At 41.9% G+C, this 16,798-nt stretch overlaps 1 protein-coding gene across 1 annotated transcript in view; it reads right to left on the bottom strand.

Annotated features, from left to right (window-relative positions):
- LOC120762303 (neural-cadherin-like) overlaps positions 1–16,798 on the bottom strand; it is a 54,544-nt gene that overhangs the window by 11,959 nt on the left and 25,787 nt on the right. Inside the window, exons 11-22 of the mRNA XM_040084571.1 lie at positions 15,376–15,548; positions 15,105–15,272; positions 13,944–14,193; positions 12,580–12,707; positions 11,168–11,354; positions 10,883–11,026; positions 8,975–9,258; positions 6,413–8,030; positions 4,441–4,534; positions 3,495–3,679; positions 2,687–2,919; positions 1,453–1,730 (exon numbers count right to left, since the gene is read on the bottom strand). Of these exons, the coding sequence (XP_039940505.1) occupies positions 1,453–1,730; positions 2,687–2,919; positions 3,495–3,679; positions 4,441–4,534; positions 6,413–8,030; positions 8,975–9,258; positions 10,883–11,026; positions 11,168–11,354; positions 12,580–12,707; positions 13,944–14,193; positions 15,105–15,272; positions 15,376–15,548 (3,742 nt within the window). The remainder of the gene's footprint in view (positions 1–1,452; positions 1,731–2,686; positions 2,920–3,494; positions 3,680–4,440; positions 4,535–6,412; positions 8,031–8,974; positions 9,259–10,882; positions 11,027–11,167; positions 11,355–12,579; positions 12,708–13,943; positions 14,194–15,104; positions 15,273–15,375; positions 15,549–16,798) is intronic.

Genomic DNA, 16,798 nt, shown 5'->3' on the forward strand with positions numbered 1-16,798 from the left:
AGTTTGGTCTAAATTATAATAGGTCTATGCAAGGGTATTCTGTGAGTAAATGATGTACCTGTTGTAATATATAAAGTCCATGAAAACCTCTTACCTCTTCAGCATAAAAAAATTATCAGCTTGTCTGAAGACTTTATAGTGCTGACAGGAAAAGCAAAGCAAACACAGAATGATAGAATGACAGGTTGAAAAGGCCTCAAGTATAATTTAGCCCAACTTTTCTTGTCAAAAGAATGATCTAGACAAGATGGCCTAGCATCCTGGTAGTCGAATCCCAGAAGTGTCCATTGCTGGGTAAACCACCACCTCCCTGGGGACATCAACACAATGGTTGATTATTCTCATTGGGAAAAAAATTGTGCTTGTGTCCAATTGGAGTCTCAGCAGGAAGGGTGTGGGAAGGTAATATCATCTAGAAGAAGTGAGATGTGGCAGTCATAGATCTTGATGTCTTCACTCTTATTGCAAGATACTTGCTAGTTTATTTCTTTTACACTGTCAAACAAGAGACGCTTGGAGTTCTTTCCTTAGTATGTAGAAAAACGAAGCCACAGTATGACAGTAACACAACCTGGAAGTGGGAAACCGAAGGAACAACAGAAATGGGCAGAGGGACAGGAAGGAAGATCAGCTGGGCTCCTATTTCTTAGTTTCTGTTTCCGATAGATTTCTAGTACCTTTGAGAGCAGAATGATGGGGGTAGGATGCAGGCAAAGATGACACACAGAACTACTGAAAATGGAGCAGAAGCAAAAAAGCCTCAGAGCTGAACAAATGATGGGTGACAGAGCCTGTCTAGAGTTTCTGGGCAGCAAAATTTCCCTGTCTGATTATACCTGAGCAGCAATGAGAACTTTAGCATGACAAGAGCTTCTGCAGCTTCAGTCTGAGTCCTGTCACCCTTACCAAGGGTGCTACAAAGACACTGGCCAGTGTTTCTGCTTTCTTATATTGGGATGATTATTTTTAAGCAAACATGCTGGAAGTCACATTCTGGAAGGGGATCAGGCTAATTCTGAGCTAGTGTAATCCTATCTTTTTTTTTCATCTTTATGCTATATTACCTACTAGATCTCATTTTTGGAGAAACAAATGAGGTAAGAAATGTGGGGAAGAGGTTACTAAGTGACATGAGAGATGTTATTAAAATGTTTAACAGCATTAAAATGTTTAAGGCAGGCTCCACAAACTAAGAGCATTTTGCAGGGTGGCATTAATGGCACTGGTACAGCCTGGAATATTCCCAAGGTTTTCCTGGAGACTACGTTGAACACAAAATATATGTACCTGAAAACAGAAGTTCTTTTGCAAGATCTGTGTGTGAAGTATAACAAAACTTAGATCTGCCACAATGGGAAGACGTGCAATGATGGCTCCTGAAGCTTCGACTCATCCTCCTCACAGTCTGCGCTATGTGCATTTTGTTTGCACACCTTATGAAATTTTACCAACCTGTAGCCCAAATCAGTATCCACACATGTGCCACCATTGAGACAAGGGTTTGTCTGGTATGAGGAGCAGGAAAGATGAGAATTCTCCCGAGCAGCGCAGCCACACACAGCGTGACTCAACACCGTCACAGACACCAGTGAAACGCTTCCAGCTGTGGTTATGGTTGGTACGTGGTTCTGTTCATGCTTACTGATGCACCCGCTGCTGTGAGTGCAGTCTGCAGTCACACATTCATCAATGCCAATCTGGGTGATATTTATGTCCAGAATGCTTTCCAGCTGAAGAGGAAGAATAATTAGTTGTATCCAGCTGACTTTTCCACTGAGTTCACCCATGACAGCAATGAAAAGCCCAAGTCTTGTTTATTTTCAAAACTGGTTGCTGTGCCAATACTTTCCAATGTCTACCTCAGCCTATACAGCCAAAGGCAGCTCAGTCTGGCATCTGTTAAGGCCAAAGCCTTGGTGTAAGTCAATTACAGCATGAATAAGCATTTAGAGGGCAAAAATACTGTCAATATTCATTAGAGACTGAGTAGATAAATTTTTATCACTAAAGGTTCTGATTCATTATTTATACAGCATCTGAACAATAATTTAAATCTGAACTTCTGACTTAAAGATAGTGGGAATTGGCACTGGATAGTGAAGAAATATCTTTTCTGGCAAGAATGAGTTGGTATAGCTCTGCAACAGCATGTTTCCAACAGAGCAAATAATTTAACGCTTTTCAATTTTTTTTTTTCCTAGACAGGAAGGAACTTTACTAAATTTTAAACACATATTTCCAACCTGATTTTGTACTGGAGAGTGGCTCTTTTACTACTTTGCTCTCTTAAGTCTAGAAACTTGGAACATTTGACTGGTTTGGGAGTTTCAACTAGAGAGCTAAAAATTGAAATATTAAGGCATCATGTAGAAAGGCAACAGCCAAACACATTCTTTATACAGTGTTTTACAGTCTTTTCTATAAGAAAAAAAACATGTTTACAGTCCTAAAGGTATAGTGTGTTTAGGTGACAATATGTATTTAGAGTCTGGCATTCAAAACATTTGTATTTGAAACATAGTATAAGTGAAAAAGGATTGTTTGATTTCACTGATAAAATTATGTATTTTTCTCACACATTACTCCCTCAATCATTCTAATTGTTCACATTCACTAGGCAATAGGCATTACCTGAATAGACACAATGAGAAGAGGCTGTGGTTTCATACACAGGATGGATACTTACCCAGGCTCTGGAAGCTGCTACATTGCCATTAAGTTTTTCTGCTTTATAATAAGGTGGACCATAAACTGCAAACCAAATATCAACCCCTCGGATTTGACTTGGGCTCTTCATTACACTGAAAATATGAACATTCTCCACTTGAACAGAGATGATTTCTGAAAGGATCTTCTTCATCTGATAGTATTTACTTTGCCTTTCAGGGGACTGGGATATGAACTCCTCTGGTGTGATACCTGTAACAGAAGTTGAGAACTTGGCACACATGTTTCTTGCAACTGTTGTAGCAATAGAAGAGAAGACCATCACAGAATAAATCATAAGGCTGCCAAAAATGGACTCAACAGCAAGTTCAGGGTATTTTCATTTTTAGGCTCTGAAATTTTCTGTGCTTGCTTCTGCTACACTCTATGTTCTGAAACTTTTTTGACTTTTATTAATTTCCATTTTAAAATTGTTTTTTTTAAATCAGAAACACATTTAAGAAGTTTTTACTTTTCCACAAAGGTGGAAAGAATTCAGTGAATTTCAGGCAGACACTTGTTCAAATAAAGTTTTTCTTCTGAAATATAAGTTGCTGGGGTTTTTAAAAGTTGGTGTGGAAATCAGAGAAACGTTTCCTTGCTGTCTTTTTTTCTCCATAGATGTTCCTTCATATGCAGTATCAGAGGACCATGCAAAGATGCATTTTCAAACCCTTATCTAGAAAACTATTAGTTCTCATCCCATGTCTAAGAGTGTTCTAAGTGGAATTCTAAGTATCACAGCAGTAACATTAAAGACATGGACCGTACTTGAGCACATTGATTACCTTTTATTCGTACAGAACCAGCATTATGGAGGGCATCATCTTTGATTTCCTTCACTACAACTTTTACAGTCGAGATAACATCCGGCCAGACTCCATCAATGACTCTAACTCTTATGTTGTATGTTCCCGGTGGGGTTCCTTCTTTAATAGTCAGCAAACCTGAGTTATCATTAAGGATAAAGTACCTGTAATAAGAGTTAAGCCAGGGAACAAGCTATGAGAAGTTCAAAAGCTAAGTACTGATTATCATCACTGGTGGTTTTTCTGAACCACTTACTATTTATCAAAGAAAATGTTCAGATGTGTTCCCTCATTAAGGGACAGAGCAGAACAGAATTTTTTTACATTGTCTCCTGTTGGCTCCTAATGATTCTTCGCCAGAGTATCATGAAGGTCTCTTCCTGCTGCTATGCTGTATAAACTATGTAGGAAGACTAAAGCTGCAATAGTCATAACTTTGGAAACACTGCAAACTCATGGTGTAGAGTTTCACTGAGAGCGATGCCTCTGTCGAAATCTCTGAGTGGCACCTGTATATCTCAGTCCCAGTCACAATCCAGACACTCCCAAGCCTGTACATCTGGTATAAATAAGGTCTTAAAATAAGTGGTGACATGGAAACACCAGGAGCTTGGATGGAGGAATTTAGAAGTTAGTAGGTCCGTTTCTTGTAGCAGCTCACTAATGCAGATTGTGGGTATGAGTGTGAACAGAAATTTAGAATTTTGGCCCATGAGGCAATGGGCAGCAGTCTGGTTCATCATGCAGTGTTATTTACTGCAGCCTCACATTCAGAACGGCTTTTGGAGATCTGCACAGACAAGTGTCTAACCAACAAAATGCTTTTGTACTCTTGTTCTCACAAAAGGGTCAGTGTAAATGCTTGCTGTGATTTTGTGAATTTCCCCACAAAATTTACGCAACTCCCATTTTTCTCTCCAAATACCTTGATGTTTTCCCTTCAAATTGGTAGATTTTGCGATCCCAGTCATCAGCATCAGGGGCACTGACCTGGCCCAGTACTGTCGTGGGGAGAATACCTAGAACAACACAGCACACAAGTGGCACAGTCAGACCCCTCACATGTACACAAACACGTGCTGGTCTAAGCACATGTGTTGTAAGCCTACACCTCTACAAAAATAGTTGTACTTCTCAAGAGACGTGCACCAGTTTGCAAATGCCACACAGTGCCCTGCTTATCACATGTTCGCTGTATGACTACCTAGATTTAATTCTACAGGTGACTGCAATAAAGAGCAATGGGAAGGAGAAAGGAAAAGCCACCTCTGAGAATTTTCACGATTATATCTGCATTATCCAAACAACTTACAAAGCGGTTTAGACAGGGATTTGTGTTTGACAGGATAAACAACAAAAATGCAGACTGGGTAATAAAGGGCGAAAAACAATAGCAATTACAGAAAGATAGAAATGACAGTAAGATAGAGAGGATGTCCAAAATACAGTGGCCAGGCTTATTTTGAGTACATGGTGAGACTCGGGGTGAGAAGGAAAGCAGCATGTATGCTGCTGGTTTTACATCCTCTCAGCAAAACTGACAAATTAGTATTTTCTGGATTTTATATATATGTATTTATATATATTTATATATATTTATATTTGTATAATTCATAAACCTACTGAGTAAAGAATCAAAGATACATGAAATATTGGATAAATATGGGACTTCATGTAACATGGAACACAACCCAACAAACTCCAACAACCAAGGAACTGAATGGAAGGAGAGAAAACTGTACCTCTTTGGCAAAATTCAGTGGATATTGTGCAGGAGACAGTATACCAGATGCCCTGGTGTTTGATTCCCACAGGATATGAATGTAACAACAGTGTCACAGTAGCTTTTTTATTCTTTCTCTCCTTTATGTTTTAATTAATCAAAGATCTGAGATCTAGAGTAGTCGCTCACAGAAATTAACCAAGGTACCGATGATTTTAAAGAAACAACTAAAATGAAATTCAGACTTAATAAAAATGTTTCGTATTTAAGCTACAGGTGGAGTTTCTCAGCAAGTAGAAACAGACTTGGTTTCAATTTAACAATAAGCTGAACTTGAATAATCACGCAACAGGCAGTACAATGTGTCAGTGCAAATAAACATGAACAGCATCTACTCAGAAGTAGTTCCTGGTGTGCCATAGCAGACCATTTATTGTGCTAGCAAACCATAGGACACAGAGCAGAGTAGAAATGGAAGAAATGCCCTGAGCCAACATGGATGCAAGCATCCCAAAATATTTTCACCTGTGTGGCTTATTTTCCTGATAGGCTTATTATGGGGGTCATCAGATCACAAGAATACTGCTGCTTAATTGCCAAGGCAAGAAGGGAAAGGATGGGTTCTCTCACACTGCATGCAGCCAGCATTCACAGAGAATTCCCCCATAACAGCATTTTTCAGCTGAAGACTTAGGTGAATGTTTCAGCAGTTTACATATGAGTTCAGTTTAAGTGCATTCACTAAAATTCAATTCAGTCTGGAGAAGGAAAAAGGTTTAAGGAGGAGAAAGAAGGTTCTCAGCATTAATAGTTTCTCTCATCATTTCTCAGAAACATTATGAACTTTGATAATTTTTTCTCCCCTGGTATGTTAATGCTGTTGCAAAAACTGTGTCTGAAACCAAGAGATCATTACTCAAGTTTGACAGAAAGGTATGAAGAAAAGCAGCCAATTATGCTCCTTCTTCAAGGCTGGCTCACTTCTTCCACAAATCAAGTGGCCCAGAGTCCTGTGCCCCACATACCTACTGCTCTCTGTTGGGGTTTAAGCAAACTTCAGTAACATCCCTACTGACAACTTATGTGGAACAGGACAGATTCCTCCTGTAAAACTTAAAGCTGCCTCTTTTGACCTTATATTATCCTTGGAAGCAAACATCAGGGAGTGATTTACCATCGTAGCTGTAAATGAGACTTTCCATGTAGCCAGCCGAATGCGGGTGGTCATTTTGGTCCCCGATGTTCACGGTCAGTGTGTTGGTGGAGCTCATGGGTGGGATCCCGCTGTCTGTGATCAGGATGGGCAAGTAGAACGCCTTGTGCACCTCCCTGTCAAAGGTACGCAGTGCTGTGAGCATGGCACTTCCGTTGTGGAAGTCCTGCAAGCTGAAGCTGGTCAGGCTGTCCAAATCACTGAGAAGGCGAAAGGAGAAAGGTGCTCCATTAGCAGCAGTGTCTCGGTCCTTGGCGTACAGCAGCGTGGAGGTCTCATTCATTTGGACAACCTGTGGAGAAGCTGTGTTTTCCCAGACCACTGGGTTATAATGTGCCTCGAACTCTGGCCCATTGTCATTTACATCCTGCAGAGTCACTAAAACAGTGGCACTGCCAGTCAGAGGGGGCTGTCCCATATCTGTGGCAATCACAATGAGTTTGTACTGAGCCACTGTCTCGTGATCCAGCGATCCTGCAACCACCAGCCACCCATCACTAGTCAAAGAGAACTGGCCACCTGGATCCGACTTGTTTTGCAGGTGGAAAGAAAACCTCCCATTCAGGCCAGAATCCAAGTCAACAGCAGAAACCTGAATAACTTTGGTGCCAACTGGTACATCTTCCCCAAGTGCAGCCACTTCATAGAACTGGGGATAGAAGACAGGAGCATGATCATTCGAGTCCTCCACATAGATCACACAGTGAGCGATGCTGAAGAAATCCATGTCCTCTGCTTTCACAGTCAAATTGAATACCCTCTCATGAGGCTTCTCAAAGTCAATCCTTTTGCGTAGTCGGATAAACCCACAGTTGTTGACTTCATCTGTCTCTATGGAGAACTTGCGGTCATTGTCCCCGTCAATGATGCTGAACGTCACCATGGCGTTCTCTCCCTCATCTCTGTCCACAGCGGACACCACCACCACCTCAGTGTTAATGCTCGCATTCTCGGAGACAAATGCTGTGTAAATCCTTTGCAGGAAGACCGGAGCATGATCGTTTACATCAGTCACCAAAATAGTGGCGGTGCCTGTCCCAGTGAGTCCTCCTCCATCTCTGGCCTCGACTACCACTAGGTATTTGTCTTCCTTCTCACGGTCCAGGGACCCCAGCACCGTAGAGATGGTGCCACTAACTGAATCAATTGAGAATAAGTTCAAATTAATTTCGTTTTTGACGTTCTGAATGATACTGTATGTAAGGACAGCATTTATACCAGCCTTGGGGTCATCGAGGTCCACTGCTGTCATTTCCATGATAGGAGTGTCAGCTGGAGAGTCCTCAGGGATGCTGCCCGTGAAGCAGCCATCCGACACACAGAGGAAAAGGGGCGAGTTGTCGTTCACGTCCCTCACTTCTATGATCACATCTGCAAAGCCAGTCAGTCCCTCTCCGCCTTCATCCGTTGCGAGAACGAGAAAGCGCCACGTTGATCGCTTCTCTCGGTCTAACCTCTTGTGTGCGCTGATCTCACCCGTGTGCTCATTGATGCTGAACTCGCTGCTGGCTCCCTGTCCATGCAGGGAATAGTTAATGGCATTTTGATCTGCTGCTTGGTCAGGATCTGTTGCAGAAACCTGGAACAAGCCATGGCAGGCGAGTGTTTATGTTAAAACAAAAGGGGAAATCACAGTTCTCTTATTGATGGCAGCTGCTACAGTGCAGGCTAAATGAATAACATGCATTTTAACAGCAAGCATCTATTGGTTTGAGTCATTCAAGCACTCTTTTAATAGACATCATGAACAGCCTAGAGAAACAAAAAGAGGGCACTTAGACTAATACATTCTACTTCCTAGTATATTTTGGAAAGAGAAAAAAAACTGTAGGAAGAATCAAGTGAAAATAATTACAGTTCTGCTGAGCAAATATTTCATGTTAGATTCTTTGAAGCTGGAATACAAAGGCAAGTAGGGGCTGATTTTCTCTAAGTGAACAGACTGCTGTGAAAACAGGCCATACATCCAAGCTGATGATCAGCACAGGCCAGGGAGAACTCCCAGCTCCTGATTTGCAGCCAGGGATTGTTTGGGAGATTGCTAATTGGGCCTACCCAGAATTGCTCTAACAACAAAACAATGAAGATGATTGAGCTGGAATCAAAGAACAGTCCCTGGTAATGTTTATTTAGTAGATTAAATTTAACCATTACATGCATGAGGTACACATGCCAAGCATTCTGTGCTTATACAGTCACTCAAAATATGCCAAATCTTCTTTGTAAAGGAAAGTTAACATATTTTTCAATACTTAGAATCACATAATTTTAGAATCAGTTTGGAAAAGACCGTTAAGATCAAAATGAACCATTGTTTATGTTGGTCAAGAGAGCAAAATTGGTCCACCACGCAAAATTACCAGGCTTACTTTATTCTGTTCTTTACAGAAAGTTGCTAGCTAAGTCCTAATACCAGGCCTCTCCCCTACCCTAAATAAACTATCTTTTTGGATTGGTGTGAATGAATGGGATTGAGCTGAACACAAAGGCCAGTTTTGGCCTGCTTTGTGGAAATTGCTTTACCTTTAGGACAAGTACTGGCAGATCTGTGAGCTCCTCCAAGACACTGCCCTGGTATTCATTCTGAGTGAAGACTGGTGCTTCATCATTCTTATTGACAACGTTGATGATGATAAGAGTATGGTTTTCCCATTTTCCATCAGAAGCTACAAGACGGAGCTCATAATGTTGTTCTTGTTCATAATCCAGAGGCTGAGCAATGAAAACAGTTCCAACCTCAGGTTCCACATCAAAAAACCCTTTCACATTTCCTGAAGTGATCTGATACCTTAGTTTGGCATTTGCACCTATAAGAGAAAGAAACAATTGCCCCCTTTGTTCACTCTATGAATGCTCTATCCAGCTATGCACAATGGACATGTATCCAAGAGAAACCTTACTTGCTCAGACTGCTGTGGTGTGTGTGTGAGCTAAAACATAAAAACATACACAGAATGATCTGTGTACATAATTTGAAGGTTTTGTGTGTGGTAGATGGGACGCTAGGTTTGCATTTATATTCACAAGTATAATTTACAGACACAGACAAGCACTTGCTGATTGATAATGGAGAAATTGTGTGCCTCTAAATTATTGTGCGTTCATTTGCCAATAATAAAAGAGTAACAGACCAGGAAAATACAAGAAGCTATTTTTACTAAATGTTTTCTAAGCCTCTCATTTAAAATGCCAGTATTCCTTAACTTTTTTTAAACCACTGGGTGGTGCTAAAATCTAACAGAAGTCCTCTATTTTGAGCAAAAATTAATCTTAGAACATTCCACCTGAGCAACAGCAGCTGTTTATTTACTGCAAAACTTTTAGGAACAAGAGCAAATAGTTTAGTGCTTTTTGTTTACTTATTTGGAAAGGTAAAAAACACATTGCAATGCAGTATACAAAGTAATTTCCTAAATTAAGTAGGTGAACTGCTAGGAGCGAAAAGAACATTCAGCTTTTTAAGTTGAGAGTCAGCTGTGGATGAGAAGACTAGAGCAATATGGATTGCTAGAAAGGGAAAAGGCTGTGCTCAACATTAGTGCTTGGAAGGACTTGGCTGCCCTTGCAGCAAGAGTTTGAGCAGCACTTGCTAGCAGCCTTTGTCAAATTCTCCCAGGCTGGTTTCAAATGGCCTCTTTACACTTCCTCATGGGCACTGAGAGGCACAGGCATTGCAGCACTGCTACAAAAAGGAGCAGCAAACTCTCACCTGCTCCCAGCAACACGTTCCTCTGCTTCTCATTTGGGCTCTGTCACCAGTTTGTCTTCTTTTAATTAATAGATTTGTTTCTCTTGAGCAAGTTGAGCTTTACCAGCTCACAAAAGTAACTAAAACACAAAGACAGGGACTGACTAGTGATCCATGCTGTTGGACTGGCTCTGCCCATCCGTCTCACCACATTGTAGGGGCAGCTTCACACCATCAGAGCTGGTGTCAGTGTGAGCCCAAATGGAAGGTCTGACTTTCTTCCAGACTTCATTTCTGGCCATGTCATCCCACATTTTCCACTGTTTGTCAGATTCTTCCACAAGCATATTTAACCCACTAACTCACCAAAAAGCACACATTTGATTTTCTTACAACAGAAACTGACTCCTATGGAGATCTTGAAAGCACAGGAGTCAGCAAAAAGTAAGCATGAGCTCTGCAAAGAGTGAGCGTAGATTTACAGCAGGGCTGTGATTCCAGGTGATTTCATTCTACCCCAAAGACATTGCCAGCTAACTTAACCTTTGCACTACAAACCTGAGCACCTAATTACAGAAAACACTCACATGAACCCAGAACTTCTCTCCCCACTTTTACAACTGTTTGAAATGTGGAATTGTCTCCTGAATGCAGAGAACTTTTTGTCCATGAAGGAAGTAGCCCTACACACAAACACACATTAACACTAAAAGGACTTAAAAAGACATGCAGGGTCCACTCACCTTCATCTTTGTCATCTGCTGTTGCTGTCACAACAGGACTTCCAACATCCCTGTCCTCATCTATGCTGACCTCATACACTGACCGAGGAAATGCCGGCGCGTTGTCATTCACATCGCTGACAAAAATCCTCACGTAGGCTGTGTCTGAGAAAGAGATGCAAGAGGAACGTGCAGAGTAGAAATGGCAGAGGTGGAATACCTTGTGTTATTCCAAACAGCTCACATACCTGCCAAGCCTATGAAAGTTAAAAAGCCCAAAATAGAATTCCTTAGGTTTTTTTTTACCTGTGTTGGGCTGCCCATGAACACCAGGTCTAGCAGATTCTGATAAGTCCTGAGACTGAACTTCAATCAAGTAAGAGGCTCTTTTCTCTCTGTCAAAAGATGCCTGGGTGGAAATAATTCCTGTCTCAGGTTCAATGGTGAAGAACTGATAATCCTCATTAGCATCTTTTAATATTAAGTAGTGCACCTAAAAAGGAAATGGTTAAAAGAGGTTGTATTTTCAAATTTCATTTGTATGTCCAAGTGCTGTGACCTCCCCCTTCCTCAGAAGCCTCTTGGTTCTTTCTGCAAAGTATCAACACTGAGGAAAGACAGATCATCCGAATATATTTTTTCTAAGTCTTTTGTTCATTTTGATATAAAAAGTGCAGAATTCTCGAACAGAAGAACATCTGTACCAGTGATGTCAAGGCCCATCAAGCCCAGTATCTAATTTCCAACAGTGGCCAGTCAAAGCAGTTAAGAAAGATCATGAATAACAGGAGAGAATGTATGGACTGGCATTTTCCCTGGTGTCTCCTCAGATTTTAGTAATCCACTGTGCTTCTGATCTCAAAAAAAACCAAAAACAAACAAACAAAAACAACAGAAAAACCTACCAAAACAAAACCATAAAAAACCTGCACAAAAAAACCCCTAATAATTTGTGTCCTATTCAACAAGACTGCATAAATGAAAACCTCCACCAATGAAAGCTATTCACAATTTTCCCTTTAATGAAGGTCGTTCCCTGAAAAAACACCATTTCCATCCCCACCCCCAAGTCATGCCCAGAGCAGCACCAGACTGTTCTATCACATAGGTTGCTCTTCAGAAGCTGCAAAATGACAGCTTCAGAACAGCAGATCTCCACTAGCTAGAGCTACTTCCCAGAAGAGCTAGTAGGAGTTTTAGAGATGGCTCAGTAAAATGCAAAGGAAATGAGCAATTCCCTTCAGAATTCTGGTTTTTCCTAGGGTTAGGTCACTATTACTATGATGGCCAAATGTTGGTTTGATCAGTGATGGTATTTAATTGACCATATTTAAATGGCTGTTAATTTAAACTGACAATAATAACTGATGGTCAATTAAAAAAATGAGCTAAAGAGGCAAGAGTTTGTAAATATGTCGTGCAGCCACATCCACTTGTACTGTCATGGGAGCAACCCTGAGAACCATGCAGCAGTGCTTTGTCATGGTTGCTGGATCAGGATGAGCTGCCACACTGCAGGACGCTGAGATCACGAACGGGATCTTCTCTGCCTGCATCCCGTGTGATGCACATCAGCCATAGGTCAGACAAATGCTTGACAGGTGCTGTAAGAAGTGCTGGTGGCTCATTACCCTGCCATCTGCTCACTTCACCTTCTCACTAATTACAACGCTACAACTTGAGTATTGTGAGGAAAAAAAACTGGATTAAGGTCAAACCTCTCCATGCAGGCCAGAATCCAAGTCCATAGCTAACACCTGAACCACGGACGTGCCAACATCAGCTCCTTCTGGCACAGACACCTCATAGTTAGAAGACATGAAGAATGGAACATTATCATTGACATCTGAAAAAGTAGGTGATGAGGATCATGTTAAGAAAATATTTGAAGACTTTTTTGTTTACTGTGGTTTTGGTTTTTTCCCCCACAGTTGTATTTTGCTTGGAGCAAGAACTTACATTGTTTATAGTAATAAACAATCCTGCTTTGGGTTTTCCCATTCCTGTGGTAGCAGTCAAGAGGCATTTTATAGACACTGGGCAGTTTCTGGGAGACAGTGGCCTAATCCCAGCTGAGATACTGGCTGATGATTTGACCAGATACTAAGTCCATTAATGCCAGGACCAGGAGAGTTTTCATCCCCAGCTAAGTGACTGAAAAAGGATTTTTTTCTTGTGAGCAGAATGAAGTTTCTGCCAAATTCTGGTACCAATAACTGCACTACAGGAAAAACCTTTTAGGACAGGGTCCATAGCTCACAATGAGGCTCAGACCCTGCTCTACAGCCTGAAGGGGTGGATTTGGATGGGTGGATTATGAAAGACAGGACTATGCCATGATAAAGAGAAGCAGGAAAGTCAGATTCCCTTTCAAACTACTACCCCATTCTCATTTCCATGGTGGTGGGGAAGACAAATGTTTTTTCCTGGAGACTTCACTTATTCATATTTTCATCTGAATGTCTGCCTAACGAAAGTAACTCCAGTAATCCTGCAACAAGCAGGTATTACTATCAGATTTATAGTTTTATGTGGATCTACAGGAACAGAGCCTTATGAAAAGAACCTACTATAAGAAGGTTTGGATCAAATTTTTGAAAATGGCACCTAACATAAGGACCCTTGAAAATTAATTTCTGTAGTTTTAACCTCAGTGTACAATGGAAAATTCTGAATGTAACAAACCCCCCTAAACATATATCCAACAAACCCAGCCTATCTGGGCTGTTTCCCTTTCCATAGCACAGATTATTTCCAGTAATACTCATCTCCTTTCAATAGCTTGGGAACAAGTACCAGATTTCCCCTCCTTTTGAAAGAAAATCTTTCTAAGTACTTTCACAGAACCAGGAGTTAGTGCTGCCCAAACATTCAGACAGCCATTTTTTGCATTATCACATCTCCACATCTGATAGTTGTATTTAGGAATTGTCCCAAACAGACCTTTTTAATGACTGCAGAACTTTTTACAGTATTAAAATGTACAAACCATTCTGAGGTAGCTTGGCATTCCACGGATGTTACCTTAATTTGTGACATTGCACTAAAAATAACAATTGTTCTGAACAGCAGCAATGCTTACCTGTTATATTCACACAAACAGTGGCAAAGGAAGCTAAAGGAGTCATTGCTACGTTTTGTGCCCGGACTGTCAGGGTGAAAAACTTAGTTGTCTCAAAGTCAAGTGGTTCAGCGACTAGAAGAGAAGCAGATCCATCAGCTCTGTTTGGCTTCAGATAGAAACGAACTGGCATGTTAGTCTCTGGAACTTGACCCTCCTCCAGGTTATATGTAACCCTGGGATCACCAAGAGGGGATGTGGCTTTGATGGTCTGGAGAAGAAAAGAGCCACCACATACATTCATGAAGCATGGGGCTGCAAGTGTTAGGTGTTGAGTTTGATGGCAGAAACATACATACATGTAAGTTCTCCAAGAACATGCATGCCTGTATGACTCGGGTAACAGACAAATGGAAACATTTACAGAGCTGAGTTTTATTTTACTATACCTAGGTTTAATGCAGGTGTTTAATCAAGAGGAAATTTATCTGCCTGTAAATGTGCCAAGTGAGAACTGCTGCACAGCTAAAGGAAATCCCTCCTCTCTCCTCCTTCCAAAGCAAAACCGATCCATAAGGAGACCATTTCTCCACTGAGTTGTACATTTTACCCAGCATGTTACAGAAAAAAACCCCAAAACCTAAACTGTTTCCAAGTGCTTGAATATTACATGTATGAGGAGGAAGGCAGGAATTATGTGTCAATATATAGAAGGCACTGTCCTTAAAGACTAAGTCTCTATGAGTTAAAAAGTAATTAGTTTGAGTTAGAAGAATCTGAAGCAAATTACGTCACTCCATGCTCTCATGCTAAACTGAGAAAAGCTTTAAGAAAGACACAAGCAGATAACACAGCCCACTGAGGATGGAGGAGCGAGTGCCTGGCTCCTGGAGGGAACACTCAAGGATTTCCTTCTCTGGCAGCACACAAGTCTTGCTCTTGTGGAAGCAGACCTTGAGGGGCATTAGTGTAAGAATTCACTGGGAAAATTGCTGCCAGCTGAAATGCCAGCCTATTGTGTGACAGGTACACCTGACAAAGTTTAATGGGTACACAGCAGTGAAGGCTCATAAGGGAACAGTGTGATGCAGTAAGGCTGGGCATCCACCTACTTCTGCCTCAGAGCATGAGAGGGAGAAGTGGAAATGGAGAGGGAGGGAAGTAATCGCGCTTTTAACATACCACAATCTTGGTGTCACGAGTGGTGTTTTCGGGGATGGTTACCCAGTACGTGCTCTGCTCCCACTGGGGTGGCTGGCTTTGTGCACTGGTGACAGTCACCGTCAGCTCCACGGTGCTGCTTCTGTTCCCACCATCTGTCGCTACGATATAGCAGCTAATGCGCATTGTCTACGAAACAAAGACAGAGCATACTTGAAAACCATTCTGTACAAACCAAGAGAGTGCAATTAACCCTCTGCACTGGATTTGAGGGGTTGGAGTCTCACTTTACCTGGGGTAGCGGGCGATTCACATACACCCAGCCTGTGCTGGGGTTGATCTGGAAGTATTCCATCTGATGCTCTAACACTGAGTATGTGACAGCAGCATTCACACCCTGGTCACTGTCGTGAGCTGCAACTCGGAGGAAGCTCATCCCCACCGGAGTGTCTTCACTAAGGAAGTCTTTGAAAAGACAAAGGTACTGTCAGCAGGTCTGCTCTGGTTTAGCAGGCTGTATTTGTAAAGAAATACTCCTGTAAAACATCATTGTTCCCTTCATGGGAGGTTAAACGTTTCTGTACTGAGGCAGGTTATAAAGTATTGTCACCAACAGCGTCTCTCAGCTTCCCCTTCCCTCTCCCCTGCCATGTGGGTTGTTAAGTGAGCTGCTGGTGATGCAGATTTGCAGACACTTGTGCCTCTCCAAGGCGGCGCTGGCAAGCCCCAGAGCAGCTCCCATGCCCACTGCTTCGGCTCACAGCCCAGCCTGCTGGCCTCAGCTGATGACAAAAGCAGGCTGGCATCGAAAGTAATTCTGTGTGAATTGAATTAGTCTTGAACATGAGTGGTGCCGGCAGCACTGCTGGTGGGAAGCACTAGGTAATTGCAAAGCATACAGACCTGGGTCACAGTGAAGATGTGACCTCCAACCCCCAGTGTTTTGGAGAAGCTGCCCAGGGCAAGGGCAATGATCATTTTATGTGCATCCCTTTCCTTAGGTTTCACTCCCTGTTCCCAGAAATCCACCGGTGTCAGAGGTTGTGTCTTTCTGCCCATAGTTCTAGAGAGACGAATCCTTCTTTGAACCTGCTCAGATAATTGTCATCTAAAAATCTGGTGGCAAAGTCACGCATTTGAAGAGCCCACTGCACAGAAGAGTGATTAATTCTATCTTCCTAAAGCCTGATTTCTGGAAGGGACACCAACAAAATGATGGGAAATCATGAGCAGTCATTTCTAGCTACCCTCCACTGTGTGAGGCACAGTTTTGTATGAAGCTATCATGTCCCTGACAGCTGTCTTTCTTCCACACTCGTCTCTACATTACACTGATTTTTGGTCCAGCTCTTCCCTCTATCCTCAGCCATCCAGTCCCAATTCCTCCTTCAGGTGTGCTTGCCTGATTGTGTTTTTGAGCCATTTCCTTGTACTAAGACCCCATCAGCTCAATGCATTAAAACTGACAATGGGAAGGCTGTTGCAGTTTGGTTTAGGCAACACAGTCTGTTAATTCGTGTCTTGTTCAGAAACTATTTCATATCTTTGATCTCCCTTATATGTGTCTCCTTTAGCATTTTTGAGGTGACATAATCAGAACTCCACACTACTTATGGAGTGTCATGTTTTCTGTTTTGGTCTCCTCCTTTAACATCTACAGTCTGTAGTAGTGGAGCAGTACAACTTTAACAACAGCAACCACTTGCACCATGGAC

This window comes from Hirundo rustica, chromosome 1 (genome assembly GCF_015227805.2).
Source record: "Hirundo rustica isolate bHirRus1 chromosome 1, bHirRus1.pri.v3, whole genome shotgun sequence".
NCBI lineage: Eukaryota > Metazoa > Chordata > Aves > Passeriformes > Hirundinidae > Hirundo > Hirundo rustica.